A 20,421-nucleotide genomic window follows, 5' to 3' on the forward strand; every position below is an offset into this window, starting at 1 on the left:
TGATCATTCATTCATTCCTCTCCCCCCATTTCTTTTCTGCTATAAAACATTTATGGCCAATTATTTATGGCATCTGTGCTACCAAACTTGTTCTTCTCACTAGCAATTTGAACTTCCTCTCTTAATACATTGGCTATGGCACATGCACACCTGTCATAATTCTCATTCAACCTTCATTAGAACCTTGGAAGATCTTATACTCATTATTCTGTACCTTGGCTGCAGTAAACTTACTAAAATTTTGACTAAAATTTCCCAGTCGCCTTTGATGTGGTGATTTTGTTTTGAACGGTGGTCACATTGATGCACAGATATGAGAGCAAATTGGATGCTCTTATTTTGCCTTGAACTTTCATGAAATCCATTGCATGCAACTCAGGATACCTTGGTTTAGTTGCTCTCCTCCCCTTATCATTTTCCCCTTTGGAAGGCATATAACACATTTATTTGTTATTACTCAGTACAAAAATTACCTTAAAACAATGGCAACTATAATCATCAGAAAATAAATAAATAAAAGTCAAATTGTGATCATTAATTGTTATGTTTTTAACCTTTCTTCATGTATTAGAGACAACCATATGCACCATTAGTGAGTGGAATACTCAATGTCTCATAATATGAAGTTTCTCCTGTCCTTTATGAAAGCTGTTTTAATGCTTCTTGAAAAACTGTTTTAATGCTCCTAGCAAACCTGTGTATTTCCTAAGCTGTTGCCTGTCCATGAAGCTCTGTATAGTTCTTCAAATCTGAATTATATCTAGCTGGATAGTGTATTTTTGGGGAAGTGTTCATTTCATTGAGTTTTTGTACTATATCCTTATATATTCTTCTGGCTTGTAGAGTCTCATTTGATGAATGTGCAGAACATGTTATGTACACTCCTTTGTATGCAACTTCCTTGTTTAATCTTGCTGTTTTTAATATGCTGTCTCTATCTTTGGATCTTATCATTTGGAGTATGATGTGTCTTGGAGTATCCCTAGTTGGGTCTATTTTCACTGGGAAAAATCAGGCCCCCTGGATCTATGTGCCTATAATACTCACTTGTTACTTGTATCACTTGTCATTCCATTGATCTTTGATTTGCTGGAGCGGGCGCCAGTAACATCTCCATTTGTCCCTGTCACGTACTAGTGTAGCCCAATGATATCTGCTCACTCCAGGAACAAGAAGAGCCTCAAATAATTCATTCAGGGTTTTGACAAAGAAGTCTGACCATCTTGTTGGTGGGCAGCCATGCAGTCTTTTTAAATCCCGTGGAATCCAGTCGGTAACAGCTCTAGTCCAGCGGTCGTCTCTGATTCGAATTATGTGTCCAGCCCATCTGATTTTTGACGCCTTGGCAAATGAGACAGCATTCCTGATTCTTGAACATCGACAGAGGTTGGAACTCCAGATTCCTTCTCTCACTTGAGTGAAACGTGATACTCCAAGCATAGATCTTCTGATTCCTCTTTGGGATAACGAATAGTGTTCTCATCCTGTTTTCATAGGGCCCAGGTTTCTGAGGCGTATGTTAGTGCGTGAAGAATGTGGAGTTGAAAAGATGTGCCCGGAGCCGGAGGTTCTTCGTGCTCTTAACCACTTCTTCGATGCTCTTGAAGGTGTTCCACGCTGCTCTCTTCCTCCTGCGAAGTTCTGGCGCCAAGTCATTCCTCATGTTGAGTTCTCGACGCAGGTACACATAGCTGTTGCATTCGGAGATGTTCGTTCCATTGAGAGCAAATGGAACGTAAGGGACTAGTTTGTTTTTTATAAACATCGTTTTGCTGAGATTCAGCTGCAGTCTGACCTTTCCTCACTCGCAGTCGAAGTCTACCAGTATTTGTGCTGCTTGGTGTTATCAGAACAATGTCATCAGCGAAGCGGAAGTGGTGTAGTTGCCAACCGTTTATCTTCACTCCCATTTCTTCCCATTCCAGTCCTTGCATGATGTTCTCATGAGGGTGGCACTGAAGAGTCAGTGAAATGGTGTTGCCCTGCTGAACCCCTCTTTTTACGTTGATGATCACTTCCTTGTAGAATGGTGAGGTACTGGTGGTGAATCCGTAATACAGCTCATGGAGGATCTTGATGTACTAAGTTTGAATGCCCTATTTGGCTAGGGCTTCGATGACCACTTAAGTCTCAAAAGAATCGAAGGCCTTATTTAAATCGATGAACGTTAGACAGAGTGGCATCTTCAACTCTCGAGAAAATTTAATGAGTTTGGTCACTGTGTGGATATGTTCGATGGTACTGAATCCTTTTCGGAACCCGGCTTGCTCACATGGTTGTCCTTCGTCTAGTGTTCTGCCTATTCTATTCAGGACAACTCGAATGAACAACTCGCAGTTGACAGATAATAGGCAGATTGGGCGATAGTTGCCGATGTCGTGGATGTCTCCCTTCTTGTACAACAGAATGGTCCTGCTGGTTTTCCATTGGGACAGAATCTTGTATTCTGACAGGTAGCATGTGAAGAGCTGAGCCAGTGTATTGACGAGTATTGGCGGCAGATTCTTCAGGTGTTCAGGTCTGACCTTGTCTGGACCAGATGCTATACGTGTCTTTACCGAAGAAACGACGTATCCATCCTGCGGAATATGGTATGTGGGCAGGTGGACATGGCAGTTGAAGAGATCTGATAGAAGTCGTGAAAAATTCTCTCCATTGCCCTTCTGGAAGATGTGATAGATCCATCAGGATGTCAAAGTGCAGTCATCTTTGTCTTGTCATTGGTGAAGGACAAGCAAGCTTTGTGAATACTTTTCCCGGCTTCTGCTGCATCAGCCAACACTGCTGCTCTTCTCTCTTTGAGATCTTCCTTTATCGCTTCTCTGCATAGCTTTTCGAGCTTGGACGTTAGCTTGTGGTTGCTTGAGGCTCGTGCTAAACCACGTTGGCGAATGAGCTTGAGAATTGCCAAAGACAGGCATCTGTTTGTGGCTTTCCCACCCTCAGCATTTTTCGCGCAATCATGGTGCTGAATCTTCGATCATATTCCTCGTGGATGTTGTCAATGACGGCATCTTCCCACGTTGCCTCAATAGTGCCAAAGAGCTCCCAGTTGGTGGTCATTCTGGGAGTTCTCTTCTTAAACTTAAACTTTGCAGTCATTTCTCCCCACTCTGTGAAGTCGAATTTTGCACGAAGGAGATGGTGGTCCGATCCCGTTTGGAATTGTGGGACGACAGCGACATTGGTCAGGCAAAACCTTCAATTGAATATGATGTGGTCAATTTCTTTGTGGAATTGTTCACCGATAGACTCCCATATTCAACGTTTAGATTCGGCCTTCTAGAACTGTCAGTTACCATAGATGATCTTGGTCGACATGATGAACTAAGACAGTCTCTCACCCTGTTTGTTCCATTCTAGGCCACAGGACCCAATGTGGAGTTCTTCAGGTGACCTTCTCGGTCCTATCATGGCATTAAAATCATCTTGTAGAAGGTGTGGTCTTCTTGAAAGACCTTCTCCAGCTCCATGTAGACCTTCTCAATTTCTTCTTCATCGTAGTTGGATGTTGGTGCATAGACAGCGAAGATAGAAACTGCCGGCAGTGAGCCACATCTATTCAAGCATAATCATCTGATTTTGGTTGTTAGGCATTCGAATGAATCAATGCTCATGGCCAAGTTCATGTTGACAAGAACACCGACACCACCGACGCCTCTGTTGTCGCATATTCCAAGGAACAGTTCTTCTCCAGTGTCGAAAATGGTGTGATGTGATGGATTCCTTCTTGTTTCACTCAGAACAATGACATCGTACTTGATCTTATGTGCTTGTACCATCAGGTATTCTATGGATGCTTCTGATGCCAGTGTACGTGCATTGAAAGTACAGTCATTTTGTCTTTCTTCGTTTTGGCAGTCTAGTTTGTCCCTGAGATTTTATCAGCCTCTCCTTGCTCATCCTTCTTAACGCCGCCATATTGGGGGCTCTCTTGGTGTCAGGCAAATGAGGCCTATTTTTGTTACTATTTTTGGCATATTGAATATGGCATGGGTAACTTGCCAGGCTCTGCCATGCAGTAATACTCAATTCTGTAAGTCCTATGGATGCTTTTTTAGCTAGTGTTGTTTCATCATGTTTGCTTTTCCTAAGGGATTCCAATTATTCTTTATTTTAATTGTATTGAATCACTGTGAGATAGTTACAAGCTTTCATGTTTGGGTTACAGTCACAAAATTATCAAAAACCCTCCCTCCACCAGTGCACATTCCTCACCACCAATATTGCCTCCATGGCAGACAATAATCCCCATACTCTCTCTCTACTTTGGGGCACTATGACTTGCAACACAGACACTTAGAGTTCATCATGTTTGGTCCATTATCCACTTTCGGCACACATCTCCTATCCTGACTGATTCCTCCAGTCATCATTTTCTTAGTGATCCCTTCTCTATTCCATCTGCCTTCTCCCTTCCGCTCATGAAGCAGTCTTCCAGCTTTGGGGAAATCCTCCTGGCCCTTGTATCTACTGTCCTTGGGTGTCAACTTCATGTAATGTTATTCTATACTCCACAAATGAGTGCAGTCCTTCTATGTCTGTCCCTCTCTCTCTAACTCATTTCACTTAGCATGGTACTCTCCATGTCTATCCATTTATAAGCAAATTTCATGACTTAATCTCTCCTAACAGCTGTATGGCATTCCATTGTGTAGATGTACCAAAGTTTCTTTAACCAGTCCCAGTGATTCTTACATTGTTCCTCTTGACTTATCCCATAGTTCCTTGGTATACTGTTCATTAGTTTTCAGACTATTTTCCATTTTCTGTTGTTTTCTATCATTTCCTCCTCATCTTGGAGCTCCTCAATCTTTTATTCAACTTCTGTTATTCTGCTGCCCAGGGCTTCTATTGACGTTTTTAAAAAATATCACCTACCATGTCCTTCATTTCTTTCACTCTGACTAGTAATTTTTTCATTTTGACTCATGCTGTCTCATGCTTTTCTGACTCCTTGTGCTATCAGTTCTTTGAACTCATTGAATATCCTCATCACAGTGTCACTAAAAACACTATCTGAGGATTTACTGGTGTTTTTTTATGTCTTTGCTGATATAATTTTCACTCACTGAGCTTGGTGGATTTCTTGTTTCCCCCACTGGTTTTCTAGCTTTTTTTTTTTGCTTTTTTGTGGTCACACTCGGCGATGCTCAGGGGTTACTCCTGGCTCTGCACTCCAGAATTACTTCTGGCAGTGCTCGGAGGACCATATGGGATGCTGGGTATTGAACCCGGGCCAGCTGCGTGCAAGGCAAATGCCCTACCCGCTGTGCTATTGCTCCATCCCCTAATTTTCTAGCATTCTTGCTGTGCTGAAGTTAGTATTTGTACTTAACTCCCATGCAATATTCTGAGGGATTAAGCTAGAGATTAAGCTAGAAGACCTCTGTCTTCTCTGCCTGTCCTTGCAGATTTGCAGACAGAATAACTGAGCAGCACAGAATTTATTGAGTAGAACTGTTGCAGGGTCACTTACACAGCGAGCTTACACCAGAGCTGTGGTGTGGACCTGTGATATGGTGCAGAACAGGTGTGGAGGCCACTGGGAACTACCCAGTAGGGAGGGACTGTGCCTCCCATGAGGAACAGGCCAAGTTTTATCAGCAGAAGCAAGCCTCACCTTGGACGGTGGAGCAGCAAGCAGAAGGTAAAAAAATATTTTTCTAAATACGTTTTGCATATCCGCTGTAAATCTTTCCACTATTTCTAAGTATTTACTGTTAGTTTGCTCATTAAATTAACTCCAAAGTACTGTTCTTCTCATTGTGCTATTCAAGTAGCTTCTTAATACATGATGAAATATATTTTCTATTAAGGAGCATTGCTTTTCTAGATATCACCCTGCTGGAACTATGCCATGGGCATTACTATGCAGTCTATTACTCTGCAATCTATTCCTCTGCAGTAAAGTTTATTTTTATTTTCTGGAGTATGGGTAGGTGTTGAAGACCCTGTGGTGCTCAAGGATTACTCCTGACTCAGTACTCAGGGATCACTCTTGTTAAGCTCAGGGAACCATATTGAGTACAGGGGATGGAACCCAGGTTAGCCATGTTCAAGGCAAGGATAGTATCTGCTGAACTATGGCTCTAGTCCTGCAAAGAAGAGTCTTGTGTGAGTTTTAAGTGTAAAAATTATATAATTAATCCCTGTTCTCTGTTACACTAAATATTATGAGAATCATTTTTCAACTACCTTTAGAGTAAGTGGTTAATTGTTAGGGGGCTCTGTTAAAGAGGTGAGATGTGATTGTAATTGAAGGTGTTTATCTTGGAAGATTCTGGGAGCTTGGGAAAGAAGAGGTTCCAGCACTGAGCCAGTGGGAATAATATTCAGTGGTCTAAAGGTAGCAAAATTGAATTTTCCACTTCTGTCACTAAAATCCCCTCTAAAGTTTAAATTTTTGTCTATTTTTTGTCCCAGTCCTGGCAGTGCTCAGAGACTACTTCTGGTCCTGTGCTAAGGGATCACTCCTGGTGTGTGTTGGGGGACCATATGGGGTACCAGGGATTGAACTTGGGTCTTCAAGGTGCAAAATTAGTGCTCCACCCACTGTACTGTCGCTCCAGCCCCAAGTTTGCATTCTTACCTGAGAATTGTTTTGATTGACATCAGGGTTTTGTGCTGAGATGCCTTGGGGAAAATTTCAACTGACTCCTCTCTCTACAAGTCCACTGTCAGACCTCTTTGAGTGTATAGTCAGCCCTCCTGACGTACATATTTGAGCCCCGTCTGTTCCTTTCTGGCGGAGTTGCCTGAACCACTGAAATAAGAATGCAGAAGCCCTTTGTGAATTCATTATCAGGCACCTCACAAAATTCTATCTGGTAACACTGACAAAGGCCTGAGAGCTTATGGATCAGTCGAAAGGATGTTTCCACAGGCATCCCAGAAAAAAAAGTTGCTATTCCAGTACTTTTCCATGTAGTTTTTAAGTTCCTACTTATATCCTGATCTTACTGATCTTTATTATATGTGAGAAGAATAAGCAACTTTTGCGGTGAATGTGAACCCAGATGTACATTTGCAGAGGGCATCTCTGAGGAAGATGATCTCCATCTATAAATTAACATCAATACATTAGAATAGATGAAATTACCCATGTGTTGGAACAAACAGTTCTCAAACTGGATGAGGTTCACCACATGTAACTTGTGTGTCTGTCATGAATGGTAAGTACAAAAGGTCCTCCAGGGAGCAGATTACTGTGGGTTGTGAGACAGGATAAAGGTTCCAAAACACAGCAGATAAATGATATGAAACATGATTGAAGATGATAAAACAACAGAGTTACTTGTGAATGTAAGGTTAGTCAGTTCCAATTCCTAGTCTAATGCTTTACCTAAACTTACAGAATGGGACAGATTTTACTTGGGACCTAATTTTACTGACTAGAAATCTGAGACATAAAAAGTAATAATAGCAATTGATTGTACTAGTAAGGTGAGTTCAATGTGCATATCTCAAGATCATGTCATTTGGAAGCATCTTTCAAGGATATATATTAGGCTAGACCTAAGTCTTTTTGTGAACATGACTTGAAGTGTAGATGGGACAAAAGTTCCAGCCTTGACCTGGTCCCTGATGCTGGTGGCTATACAGTGTGTCTCCTCTTCTCTATAGCAGCCATATTGTCTCTGTGAGGAGAGGGTCAGCCACTTCTAGCACAGATAGGGGCTATACCAAATGATATGCAAGTGGCCACAAGACACTATGCCAGGGATTAAACCACATCTCATACACACTAACATAATGGACTAGCCATCTCCAAATCAGATTTTAAATGCTGCTGATTTGTTATGTTTATTCCAGAGCTTCTACATCTAATGCAAGATCTATTCTCCATTCCTCCAAAACTGTGACAGCAAGATTTCCATCCATCAGCTTTGTCTTCCTCCACCAAGATGTCTTTCTTGCAGTTACCCTTGCCAAGCAGGGCTAGAGTGTATGCAGATGTAAACTCACACCGACCTACACGTTATTGGGATTTTGAGTCACATGAGGAGGAATGGGGAAATCTTGATGACTACAAGCTGGGCCAACTAATAGGACGGGGAAACTATAGTGATGTATTTGAGGCATACAAAAAGAAATCAAATAAAAAAACTGCAGTGAAAATACTCTACTCAGTCAATTATATAAAAATCAAACGTGAAATCACAATTTTGGAGAACTTAAGAGGTGGTCCCAACATCGTAACACTGATAGACACTGTAAGAAACGTTGATTCAGGAGACATTGCATTAGTATTTGAGTTTCTAAAAAACACCAATTATAAGAAATTGTACCCGACCTTAACAGACTATGATATACGGTTTTACACCTATGAGATACTGAAGGCTTTGGATTATGCTCATAGCATGGGAATTATGCACCGAGATCTCAAACCTGAAAATATCTTGATTGATCACAAGAAAAGAACCATACGGCTCATCGACTGGGGCTTGTCAGACTTTTACCATCCTGGTTTCATGTATAATGTTCATGTTGCTTCACTGCACTATAAGGGACCAGAGCTATTGGTTAATTATGAGATGTATGATTATAGCTTGGATATGTGGAGCCTGGGGTGTGTCCTAGCATGCATGGTCTTTCATAAGGAACCATTTTTCCCTGGTAACGATCATTTTGATCAGTTGGTGAGGATAATAAATGTTCTGGGAACAGACGAATTTTATAAGTACATTGAAAAATACAAGATCACTTTAGAGTCACGTACCAAAGCACTCTTAACCACACAACCCCGCCAGGAATGGGAGTGTTTCGTGCACAGTGAGAACCAGCACCTTGTAAGCCCAGAAGCCTTTGATATCTTAGATAAGCTGCTAAAATATGACCATCAGTCACGGCTTACTGCTCAAGAGGCTATGAAACATTCCTATTTCTCAGTTCTCATGAATGGTCCGACTCCACCAGAGTCACCACACAAGGAAAAGGTCAATAAGATTGCCACCAAAGACAGAAGTATGCCAGGAACCTCTTCACAAGCTAGACACCAGATTGTTAATCCAAAGACTCAAGTTACTACAGCTTCTGAGAAAACTGCTGCACCTTCAACCCAGGCTGATAAGTAATGAATTGGCACCTTGTTTCCTGAGACTCAGGTATAAAAATCTGCATTTTGTCTCTCTCTGTTTCTCTGTCCAACACCTGGCGGTTCTCAGGGTTATTCCTGGCTCTGCACTCAGAAATTACTCCGGGAGGTAGCGGGGGTCCATATGGGATGAAAGGCAAGCACCCAATCTACTATACCATTATCTTGTCAGCCCCTCTACTCTCTCCTTAAGGTGGTCTAGGTCTGGTAAGGAGGGGAGATACTTCAAAATTACTGTCTGAAGTCTTATTGTTACATTTATGATAGTTCAGTCACAAAGAAAATGAAAACACTAATATGCTGAATTTTCCTCTTTCTCCATCCCCAGGTCCTTTTATCTGCAATAACATCAAACCATCTACCTAAATTTTCGTTTGGTCTTGAATAATCTGTAATTGACTATGTTATGTGCTTAGAATCATTACAGTATTCGCTTCAACTGAGGATGATTAAAGAAAGGAACAAACCAAGATCTTGAAGAATAGATAACAGATTGCCAATATCTGGACTCCAGGAGATCATATCAGTGTGCCACACCTGAACATGTCATGGAGGAGAGGTAGAGAGTTAGAGAGAGTCCTCCATTTGTTTTAAAGCATTTCATCGGAATCAGAATAAAACCTCCAACATCATGAGCCATGAACTAAACACTTAGCAATTTGATCTAAGAGAAAAATCTTTGATTAACATCCTAGGCTGTAATAAAGCCTAAAGATGTAGTGTAAACAACAACATTTGCATATTCAATTGCATCTTTATGATATTCAAAGGCCAAATAAAATGCATTTGAAAGAAATAAAAAAAGAACTAGAAGCTGACTTTTTTTTTTAAATTTTATTGAATCACCATGTGGAGGGTTACAAAGTTCTCAGGATTATGTCAGTTATACAGTACTCAAACACCCTTCCCTTCACCCGTGCCCATATTCCATCACCAACCACCCCATTATACCTCCCGCCCCCTCCCGCCCCCCCAGTCCCCGCCCTTGTAAGTGATAAGTTTCACTTCGTTTACGCTTTATCTTGGTTACAGTCCATGTTTCAACACATAATTCACAATTGTTGCTAGGGTTTCCCCCCAAAAAAGAGAAGACAGTCCCACTGTCAAGGAAGCATTTGATGGCTCTCCATTGCTGAGAATGTAGAGATATTAAGTCCCGCTGTTTGTTGCATAACTTTTCTATTTTTTTCCCCCCTCGTCCCGCGCCACCGAGATCACGCCTGTTTAGTAATCACCACGCTGCCTGACAAAGGGAAAACAAACCAAAAGAGATGGTTATTTCTCGTCATCAGCCGGCGTGGGGCTCTGGCTTAGTTGATAGTCTGGTAGAATGTCTGCAAGCAGTTTCTGGAACCAAAAGTAATACGCTAGTATTGGCCCCGGCTCAAGATTCCACCAGCGTCCTGCTGTTCCAAGTACATAATAATTTATTCCCTTGTATCCGATTCCCATGCCACCAGGTCCGTGTCAGCTTAATGGACATCATACTATGGTTAACGCCACGCCGCGTTTCTTCCCGAGAAAGAAGGATATTTCTTCTCAGCCGGCGTGGGGATATGGCTTAGTTCAGTCTATAGAGATGGCTACCACTTTGGTGGCCTTCAATATTTCAGCAAAAGACTTACTATTCTTGTTAGGATTTCCCACCAAAGTCCGACCCGTTAAAAGGAAACCATTTCATATTGGTGATGATTAAATGACAATAGGTTGCGCGGCCATGGCAGCAGCCTCGCGGCTTTGAATTTCTGTATAAAGTCCAGGGAAAGTACAGCCAGAAATTACACGTCGCTACAAACTTTAACCCTATTATGGTCCCCAAAAAGTCCAACCCATTACAAAGGAACTATTTCATATTGCTGATGATTAGATGACATTAGGCTGCCGCGGCCGCGCGGTTTTGGGTTTCTATATAAAGTCCAGGGAAAATTCTGCCTAAAATTCTATTGCTACAATCTTTTACCCGTTAACGAAAAACTTAGTACTATTGTTTGGAGTTTCCCCCCACGTTAAGCCCTGCCAAAAAGGAACATTTACACGTTGCTGACAATTAAGAGATATTAGGTCTCTCGCGGCTGCTATTGCAGCCGCGTGGTTTTGGATTTCTATATGAAGTCCAAGGAAAATTCTTTTGGTAATTGCATCACTCGCTGGCAGCGCCTGGGCCAGAAGCTCCCAGCACACAGTTTGGAGGCATTTTGGGGGCGCCGCTCGTGTCCAAAGTGGTTCAGTTGCCTCCGGGGTCGATCTCGCGTGGGGCCGCAAAGGAGCGTCCCCACATGGCTCTGTGCTTAAATGTCGGCCGGCACAGGGCGGATCCGGGAGTCCTGCCCATCGGCTATCCCAGGCTTCCTGTAGAGTCTAAAAACCGGCTATAGCCTCGCTGCGTTCAAAAAGAAAGAGTTGAGAGAGAAAAGAGCATACCCTGCCGGCAGCGCCTGGGCCAGAAGCTCCCAGCACACAGTTTGGAGGCATTTTGGGGGCGCCGCTCGTGTCCAAAGTGGTTCAGTTGCCTCCGGGGTCGATCTCGCGCGGGGCCGCAAAGTAGAAGCTGACTTTTATAATAAAGCATTAAAGCACTGATTTTCAAGTAGGGCAACTGTCATGATGGTATCATAAATCTGCCGGACAAAAATTGTTGAGGAAATTGGCTTTTACTTTTCCTTTATTCAGTGGTGGTCATATAAATTATCCTAGGTTTCCATAAAATCTCCAATTTGACACTCTAACAATGTCACTGCATAAAAGATTCAAAATGTCACTGCACATATGGTCCAAAGTTTTAAAATTCTAAGACAAGATGCTGGATATTGTTTGATGGGATATTGGAGATTGCTGTTCAGATGTAAAATATCAAGATGTCCTCCCTTGTTTTGCTTTTAAAATTTGAACTTTTCATAACTTTGGGGATTTTGTGAAGAAGGCGTACCCCTCAGTCTAAGAAATATATCTGAGAGGTACAAGCACAATCGCTAGGGAAACTACAATGGTAGACATGTAATGATGGTGAAACAATACACTCCTTCTTACAATCCTGATACCCTTTCATGGATATACATATAAAACTTTGTACACCTTATGCGAAAAGTCCAGTGCTTTACATCTTTGGTATAAAATATCCCCTTTTGTTAAAACAAAATGTCATATCTCAAGAAGACATGTGACCTGGGATGACTCAGTGAGATCAGGAAGGGACATATGACTACACATCCAGCATGCAGTGTCTTTATTCTAAATTATCAGTGGTTATACACTTTCCATGATAAAAAACATCTTCCTACTAACAATAAAGGCAATTATCTTATTACAATAAAACACATAACACTTTACCTCCTTTATCATCAATCACATACAATCACTTACGAGTTAACTTGTTAACTACCATAATGCATCAAGGTGCCAGCCTGGAGAAGCAAGACGGGGGGCATTCCCAGGTCTGGGTGGCACCAGGCATTCCTTGTGCTCAATGACTGCGCTTCCATAGTCAATTCCCAGACCTGAGATCATCCCGTGGTCACCATGTCAAGGGGCTCAGGCCATGTTCCAACAATGGAAGAAAATGTTAACACTGATTACATTGACAGAGGTGATGTGGAGGATAGGACTTTGTGGTTTTGGGCATCATACTCTAGGTAATGGGAGGATCCAACAATATGCCCTCAGGCAAGGACAGATGGCCATCCATGCTAAATCAATAGGAAAGAAAAACTCAAAATTATTTCTTTTACTGGGATAAGTGCACTTGGGAAACAACCAGGGTGCATTAAAGCCAGATAGGGATATACTGTTTGAAATGTATCCAAAATGAGAAGGTAATGTTAATGTGATATAATAGTTAATGTGAAAGTTAATGTGATACAAACATCTTGTGCTGATTGAAATATAAACAAAACTGGTGAGAAGAGTTTTCCATAGGCCATTAGGTAAAAGTTTAATTAAATATGTGAGGATGAACATATACAATTTAAAAGCCTTTTAGTGAAAATGTTTTCTATGAAAACCAAATGTTAGACAAATATTCAAGATAATACCTACCCCCCAATAATGTACATGAAAGGCAGAATCCTGTCACCCAAAAGATACAGTACTGTCTGGATTACTCAGCCAACTGCACCTGCCCTTCCCTCAACTGATAAACACATCACATAGGGAGCTCATGTCATGCAAAAATAAAATAAATATATCTGCAAGACCTATTCTTCCTAGACGGACAACGCTAGGGCCCAAAGCAGTTAATGGTCATTCTGTGCAAAAGAGAAAAAACCCTTGCATTGGTGTAGAGAGCTGTAGAGAATTCAAGCCTTCCTGGAGAAGGATAAATTTGAATCCGGGCCTGGATAAACTGTGTAAGATTTATCAGAAACCAGGAGGAAAAAATATTTATTAAATAGTGTCATAGTGTCTATAATATGTGTATTAGCCTCACTTGTAGAAGTGAACAGTGAGAGATGGTGTTACCAAACAATGTAATTTGTTGCTCAAGGACATAGAGGTCAAATCTATAGATGAACTTCTAAGGAAAGAATGGGCTTCACTGGGACATCAATCAGGCAATGAGATGAATATGAATCCAAGATACTAGGGTTAGAATATTTTTATTAAGCAAAAGACAAGAAAAGTATTATGAAGAGTTACCTTTCAGTGTCTACGTGAGATCACTTGGAGCAGTGCTCTTTAGGGCAAGGAATGAGGCAGAGTCCATGTAGTGGATGCTCTGCCATTGAACCCCAGGGTTCTAAAAGTAGTCTTCTACTTGGCAATGAGCTCTGAAAAGTCCATTTAGATGTATGATAGGTTGAAAAATTTACCTGTTTTTACCCCTTGCAGAAACAATGGCAATGTTAATTTTTAATGAGGAGCAATCAATGCTTTCAATGAACATAGATATAATAGAGCAAGTCATTAGAGCAATGATATATTTATAGTGTTTCAGTTCTGTAGGCCAGAAGTTTGACAAGGGCCTTTCCTAAATGAAATCCTGATATCTGTAGGCTACCTACCTCTCTGGTGACTCTAGAGTCCACCATCATTTCCTGTTCATTTGGGCTGTATTGGTAGAATTCTGCTCTCTGAGCTTACAACCTATGGGACCTAAGGCACACTTTGTTGATATCTATAAACTAAGGAAAATTCACAACTCCTACATGCAACCCCAGTTTTGCAGGAACGGAGTTAACTTGTCCCTTTACCTCCATCTTCAAAACAACAATGATGAGTTCAATATGTCTACTGGGATTTATTCTCAATAATTCAACTCCATTTGCCATTTTTAAGAGTTCATATAATTATATAATCAGGATGATCTTCCCGATTTTAAGCTCAATTGATTTGTTACACCTCCATCCTTAATAACCTCATGCTGTACATGCTCAGATTTTGGGGATTAGGACACACATCTCTTTGGGGACAGCACTGTTCTATCATATTTTTTGGTTATTATAGTAACCCCATGGTTGATTTTTAAAATTGAATCACCATGAGATACACAGAAATTTGTTCATAATTGTGTTTCAATCATATCATGTACCAACATCATCCCTTAACCTGCGTCCATTTCCCAACATCAGTGTCCCCAGATTTCCTCATGCTACCACCCTCCATCCTGCTTCATAGCACTTTTTCTTTCTCTCTCTCTTTCTCTCTCTGTACTGAAAGGCTATCATGTGTATCACTTTACTTCATTTCAGCACCCAGTTCTTGTCCAGTTTGATCATTCCCAACTATCATTGTCATGGTGGTCCCTTCTCTGTGTACTTCCCACCTACTTGTGGTTGATTTTTAATTAATAAAATCACCTGGAGTTCTTGAGCTAAATGTTATTTGATCGCTGCATACAATTTTTTCATATATTACAATAGGCGAATGATAAATTGTGACATACTTATAAAATGGAATTCTAGACAATATGTTGATGTAAACTATCAGTGCTTACTGCAATATGAATTACAACTACAAATGCAGTTAATTCTTCATCAACAGGGGGTTAAATCAAGCGGTTCCAGCTACACACTGATAATTCTCTATTTGAGCATTTAATATTTACAAATTCAAGAAAACTCAGACATCAGTAGGCTGAATCCACAAATGGGGAACTCAAATATATAGAGGGGTGGCCCAAAAGAACTGGAGCATCTTCATATTTAGCTGTGTCTGGAGGACATTCTCGGAGGAGCAAAAATTATATGTGTTGGTGGATGTGGATTTCATTTGCATGTTGAGGTTCTGGGTTTGATTCCAGCATCTTTTCTCGCATCCCACCCAAAAGCAAAACAAAAAACAACGACAAAAATATCCCAAAATAGTCAAAGTTCGATGTGGAATGTTGGGCTGGAGCGATAGCACAGCGGTTGGGCCTTTCACGCGGCCTTTCACGCAGCCGACCCGAGTTCGATTCCTCCGCCCCTCTCGGAGAGCCGGCAAGCTACCAAGAGTATCGAGCCCGCGTGGCAGAGCCTGGCAAGCTACCCGTGCATATTGGATATGCCAAAAACAGTAACAATAAGTCTCTCAATGAGAGACGTTACTAGTGCCCACTCGAACAAATTGATGAGCAACGGGATGACAGTGATACAGTGATGTGGAATGTTGATGCTTCTGGTTCAGTGCACATAATCCCACTGTTGTTGAATGGCGAAAGGAACATCCTGCACAAGAAAGTGTGGAACAAAATAGCATGCATTTATGCTGATATAAAAATAGGCAAAAATGGGGCTGGAGCGATAGCACAGCAGGTAGGGCGTTTGCCTTGCACGCGGCCAACCCGGGTTCAATTCCCAGCATCCCATATGGTCCCCTGAGCACTGCCAGGAGTAATTCCTGAGTGCAGAGCCAGGAGTAACCCCTGAGCATCACTGGGTGTGACACAAAAAGCAAACAAAATAAATAAATAAAAATAGGCAAAAATAAATATTGAGAACTCAGAAAAATGTTTGTGATTTCTTTGCACGTGTGAGACCCTAGGATCCATTCCAGGAACTTCGCTGTGTCCCAAACACCACAGGGAGCAAACACTGAGGACCGGTATGCCAGGAGTAAGCCCCAAGCACAGTAAGCTGTGGTTCAAAACACATACAAACAAAACAAATAAGCATATTACAATTACAAATGCTTGACCCCACACACTTAACTTTCCTTTACTATTCTCTTTACAGTGCTTTTAAAAACAACTACTTTTTAATTTGCTAGAAAATTTCATGCAGCTTAACTTTTATGCATTGTGCTTTGGTGACTTGAGTAAGAAATTTGCCTAATCTAAGATGGCATGGGGCTCTCCCCAGTGTTTTCTTCTAGGAGTGTTTAGTTGTTAACATTACGTCTATGATCACCTTGAAGTGAATTTTGTATATGCTATGAGGTTTTCTTATAAATGAAACCTTTTAAAAAATGAATTTCCAAATGCTCCTGTATCATGGTTGAAATAATGACATTATCTCCACTAAACTGCATTCACATCTTTGTCAAAATTAGACTATACACATATGTGTGGGTCTGTTTCTGGATGCCACACTGTTTTTCATTCATCTTGTGTACAACACTACACTAGCCTTAAACATTGAGATCAGACAGTATTATCTGTCAAGTTTATTCTATTCTTAGAAAATTTTGACCATTGTTTTTATTACTGCTATGTGGTCAACCATTGAATAAGCTGATTGAATTGTGCAAGAACTCCAAATTACCTTTTTAAAGATTGTATGATGGTGAGATTAACTTATAAAGCTTTCATATTTGAGATTCAGCCACACAATGATGGAACCCCATCCCTCCACCAGTGTGTAAACACAAAAAAGATTCTCCGGGGCAGCAGCTGCTGCTGGACACGTGTGTTCGTTCAGTGGCCCTGAGCAGCCTCCCTGCCTCCCCACTTCCCCAGGGCTCCCCAACAGAGACACAGAGAGACCGGGAGATGGGGAGGCTGGAGACCACAGCCAGATGGTGAAAATGGTCCATTTAGTGTAGAGTTGCTAGCATACTTATAGAACATCTGAAGGGGGGATTGAGGTAAGGAACTGTGTGATAGTAATTTACATAGATAAACATTTGGAAGAGGAAATTCTTTAGGGAGATCAACTCAAGGAGATACTCTGTCTCCCAGGGACAAGTACATTGCTTTCATGTTTCCCTTTAATTGTATAAGTTATGGATACTTGCAGTTGTTTGGAAAAACACAGTAAGAGACAAAGATCCAAACACTTAGTTCTCTGGGCTGAGAGCAAGTAAGGCTTTTAACACTTGATTGTCTGGCTCTAAGGGCAAAAAAGGCTTTTACCATAAATTCCAGATTAAGTCCTCAGGTCAGTTCAGCTAGTCCTTCCCTAGGGGGGTCCTGTTTCTTAAATTGTAACAGTTTGCATCAAAACCATGTAATTATGCTTTCTAGAATGTCCCATTTCACTACCGGGTAGTTTTGCCACTCGCACTGGGTCTATCCCAGTCCCACAGCGGGACCTCCCCTTTGGGGTGTTAGAAACTATAGAAACTGAAGCCTGAGTCAAGTAGTTATGACCAAGTAATTATTCCCAGGAGCAGATATACTTCAGAGTCAATCAACTCCCAAATATTAGGAGCATAGCATGAATGGTTTTTCTGTGTTTAGCCAAAGAACATTACTCTATGGTAACATATAAAAAGGCTATAGTGGAAACAGAAAAGCAAGTACAAATATACAGCACTTCAAATACAAAGGGGTATAAATAAAAGTTCAGAATTACCAGAAAGTTTTGTTTTACAGCAATCGAGATTGACATGGGGAACTGTGACAATGAGAGGTAAAATACAAGGGAAAGGTTACAGATAAACAAAGTTAAGGATGCTAGCAAGGGTATGTTAAATTTCTCTAGGGGGAAGAAAGGGGACACTTCACTGATAAAGCCTAAAGAATTTAGGATTAATATACAACACAAAGAGAAGGTAAGGATGTTAGCAAGGGCATGGTAAGCTTCTCTGGGAGGAGGAAAGGAGCAATTCACTGATAAAGCCCAAAGCACTTAGGGTTGATATCCAACACACCACAGCACATTTACCACCACCAATGTCCCAAGTCCACCCCCTATACTTTCCCACCCCAGTTCTCACGCTGCCTCTATCGCAGCTAATTTCCCCAATATACTCTCTCTAATTTTGGGCATTATGTTTTGCTGGAAATTTCCCACCACCATTCAAGCCTACCTTACAGGGGAAGAAGGTAGATAATTTATTTTCCATTTCTCATTTTGAATATCATGAGAGGACGCATGGCCACGATTTTAAATGTAAATCTCTAGACTATAAATGGACGGGTTCCAGAGACATCTCTGTATGGCACTAATCCATTTTGGGATTCAATTGGGAGTATCTGGGCCAGGATTGTTGGTGCCCTAAGATGGCACCCAGAAGCAAATTGTGGGGATGAGAGACAGTCTATTGGGTGGGTGGGGGGGGGCAGAGAGGGGCAGCCCAGTTCCTCTGCCACTGTGTGGCCTGGAGATTCAATCCTGGAGCCTGCATAACTGGGCCTTGCTTGTGGAAGCTCTTCATCACTGGGATTTTGTCTGGAGTAGGCAGAGAGAGTCCACCTACTCAATCTGGGGTGCCCCAGTGAAATTTGCTCAGTATGGGACCCGGAGAGATCTCCAGCTCTGTGATGTCTTCCGGGACTCGTTGCTATATCTCTGGGCCAGGGCTGTTGATGTGCTAAGATCACATTACAAAATTTTCAGCAGATTATATCTTGGTGAGGTCCAACCCGAGACAGTGGAGTCAGGCCAGGGGTATGGCAACGATTTTGGATTGTGGAAGCAAGCGGCAGCGAGGTGCTCTGCTTGCATGGGCCAGCAGGCCAACCTGACCCCTCAATTCACCCCAGTCTGTTCGCCATGCGTGGGTCCGAGATTAACGGCAGCTTCTGATCTCTTTCAAGACATATCACTGGGTTTCTAAAATAAGGCCAATAAATGAGTTTATATAGCTGAGCCGGAGGAAGTTTGTGTGTGTGATTCCCAAATACCTAACTTCGGGCCATTTAATTTCCTGGTAAACTTGGTCCCAAATGGTTGGGGTCTGGCTATAGGCACAGTGGCAATTTTGGGGTATCAGGAAGCCTGGAGGCACCATCAGGTTGCTGATGCACTCGCCACGCAGGTACAGGTTGGCTGGCTAGTGGCACCATTGTGTGTAAATTGTATTTCTATATTTAATTTTCACAAGTAAATTTATGTGCATTAAAACCTTGCCATTTTTTAATCTTAAGATTAATTTGGTGAGATGTCTTAAAATAGAGGGCTTTCCGATGCATAAATAAACATCTCTCCGATACTCAGAATTGACATTTAACTCATGAAAGTCCTGATCTTTTCAGAAACTACGTTTTGCCATTTTGCCCTGTTTCTCCCTTAGGTTTACACAATTTATAGCATTTTCAATTCTTTTAGTACTAAGGCTCCACTCCTTGAGTAGAAAGGATTTATTTAAAAAGTATTCACCATGTGTACTTGTTTAACTCACGTATTCCACATTCTGTTGTCGTTAGTCCTCTCTGCTAGAGGATCTGGTTTCTAGATACACAATTATACAAGTGTATTAGGAAGAAGAGGTTGAGTTCTTCCTCCCCTCCCCTCCCCTTTCCTCCCCTCCCTTCCTTCCATCTCCCCAGCTACCCTCATGTTCCCTTCCTCTTCTTTCTATCTTCATGTTTTATTTAGCCTATTGTAACAGTAGGAACCTCCATTAGCATCGATAATTGAAGCGGTGAGGGTCCCCGTGTTTATCCAGGTCAAAAGCTAAGGGTAGAAAGCATTCTGACTTTCACGTTTATGTGGATTCTTAGTTACAGTTTCCACGGATGCCACCATCACCTGGAGTCCCCTTTTATTTCAATTCGAATGAGCATTTTTGGCGGAACTTTTGACGCCACACCAAACTGCAACAGGGTTTACTCCCGGCTCTGTGCTCAGGGCTCCCTCTTAGCGGTGCTCAGGGGACCATATGCAGCGTCAGAGATGGAAGTGAGGTCCCAAACTTGCAAGGCTAGCACCCTACTCAGGATACCTGGCTCCGGCTCCACGAGGAGAAATTCTGAAAGGATTAAATGACACAGCAACGCTCCTTTTAGACACCTACGCTACAGGAACAAGACTAAATGTTCACACAGAACGCTAGATGAATGTTTATAGTTAATATCTGCAGTTGCCAAAACCGTGACCCGTGCCAGACGTCCCCAACAGACGACTGGGTGGCCAGAGTGGTGGACACATCCGAACTGTGGAAGACAGAACTGGAGGCGGCCACCAGGCACACAATTTGCCGATGACTCGTTTGACTTGTGAGCAGGGCTGGCAAACCGCCGCTAA

General features: G+C 41.8%; 1 protein-coding gene across 1 annotated transcript; it reads left to right on the top strand.

Moving 5' to 3' along the window:
* Positions 1-7,907: 7,907 nt before the first annotated feature.
* LOC101555436 (casein kinase II subunit alpha-like) lies at positions 7,908-9,077 on the top strand. The gene has a single exon (XM_012935632.2). It carries the CDS (start codon positions 7,908-7,910, stop codon positions 9,075-9,077), a length of 1,170 nt encoding a protein of 389 aa, XP_012791086.1.
* The last annotated feature ends 11,344 nt before the right edge of the window (positions 9,078-20,421 follow it).

The sequence above is a fragment of the Sorex araneus genome, chromosome X, assembly GCF_027595985.1.
Source record: "Sorex araneus isolate mSorAra2 chromosome X, mSorAra2.pri, whole genome shotgun sequence".
In the NCBI taxonomy this organism is placed as follows: Eukaryota; Metazoa; Chordata; class Mammalia; order Eulipotyphla; family Soricidae; genus Sorex; species Sorex araneus.

Coding starts and splice junctions, on each gene's coding strand:
- LOC101555436 (XM_012935632.2), top strand. CDS start 7,908: ATGTCTTTCTTGCAGTTACCCTTGCCAAGCAGGGCTAGAGTGTATGCA.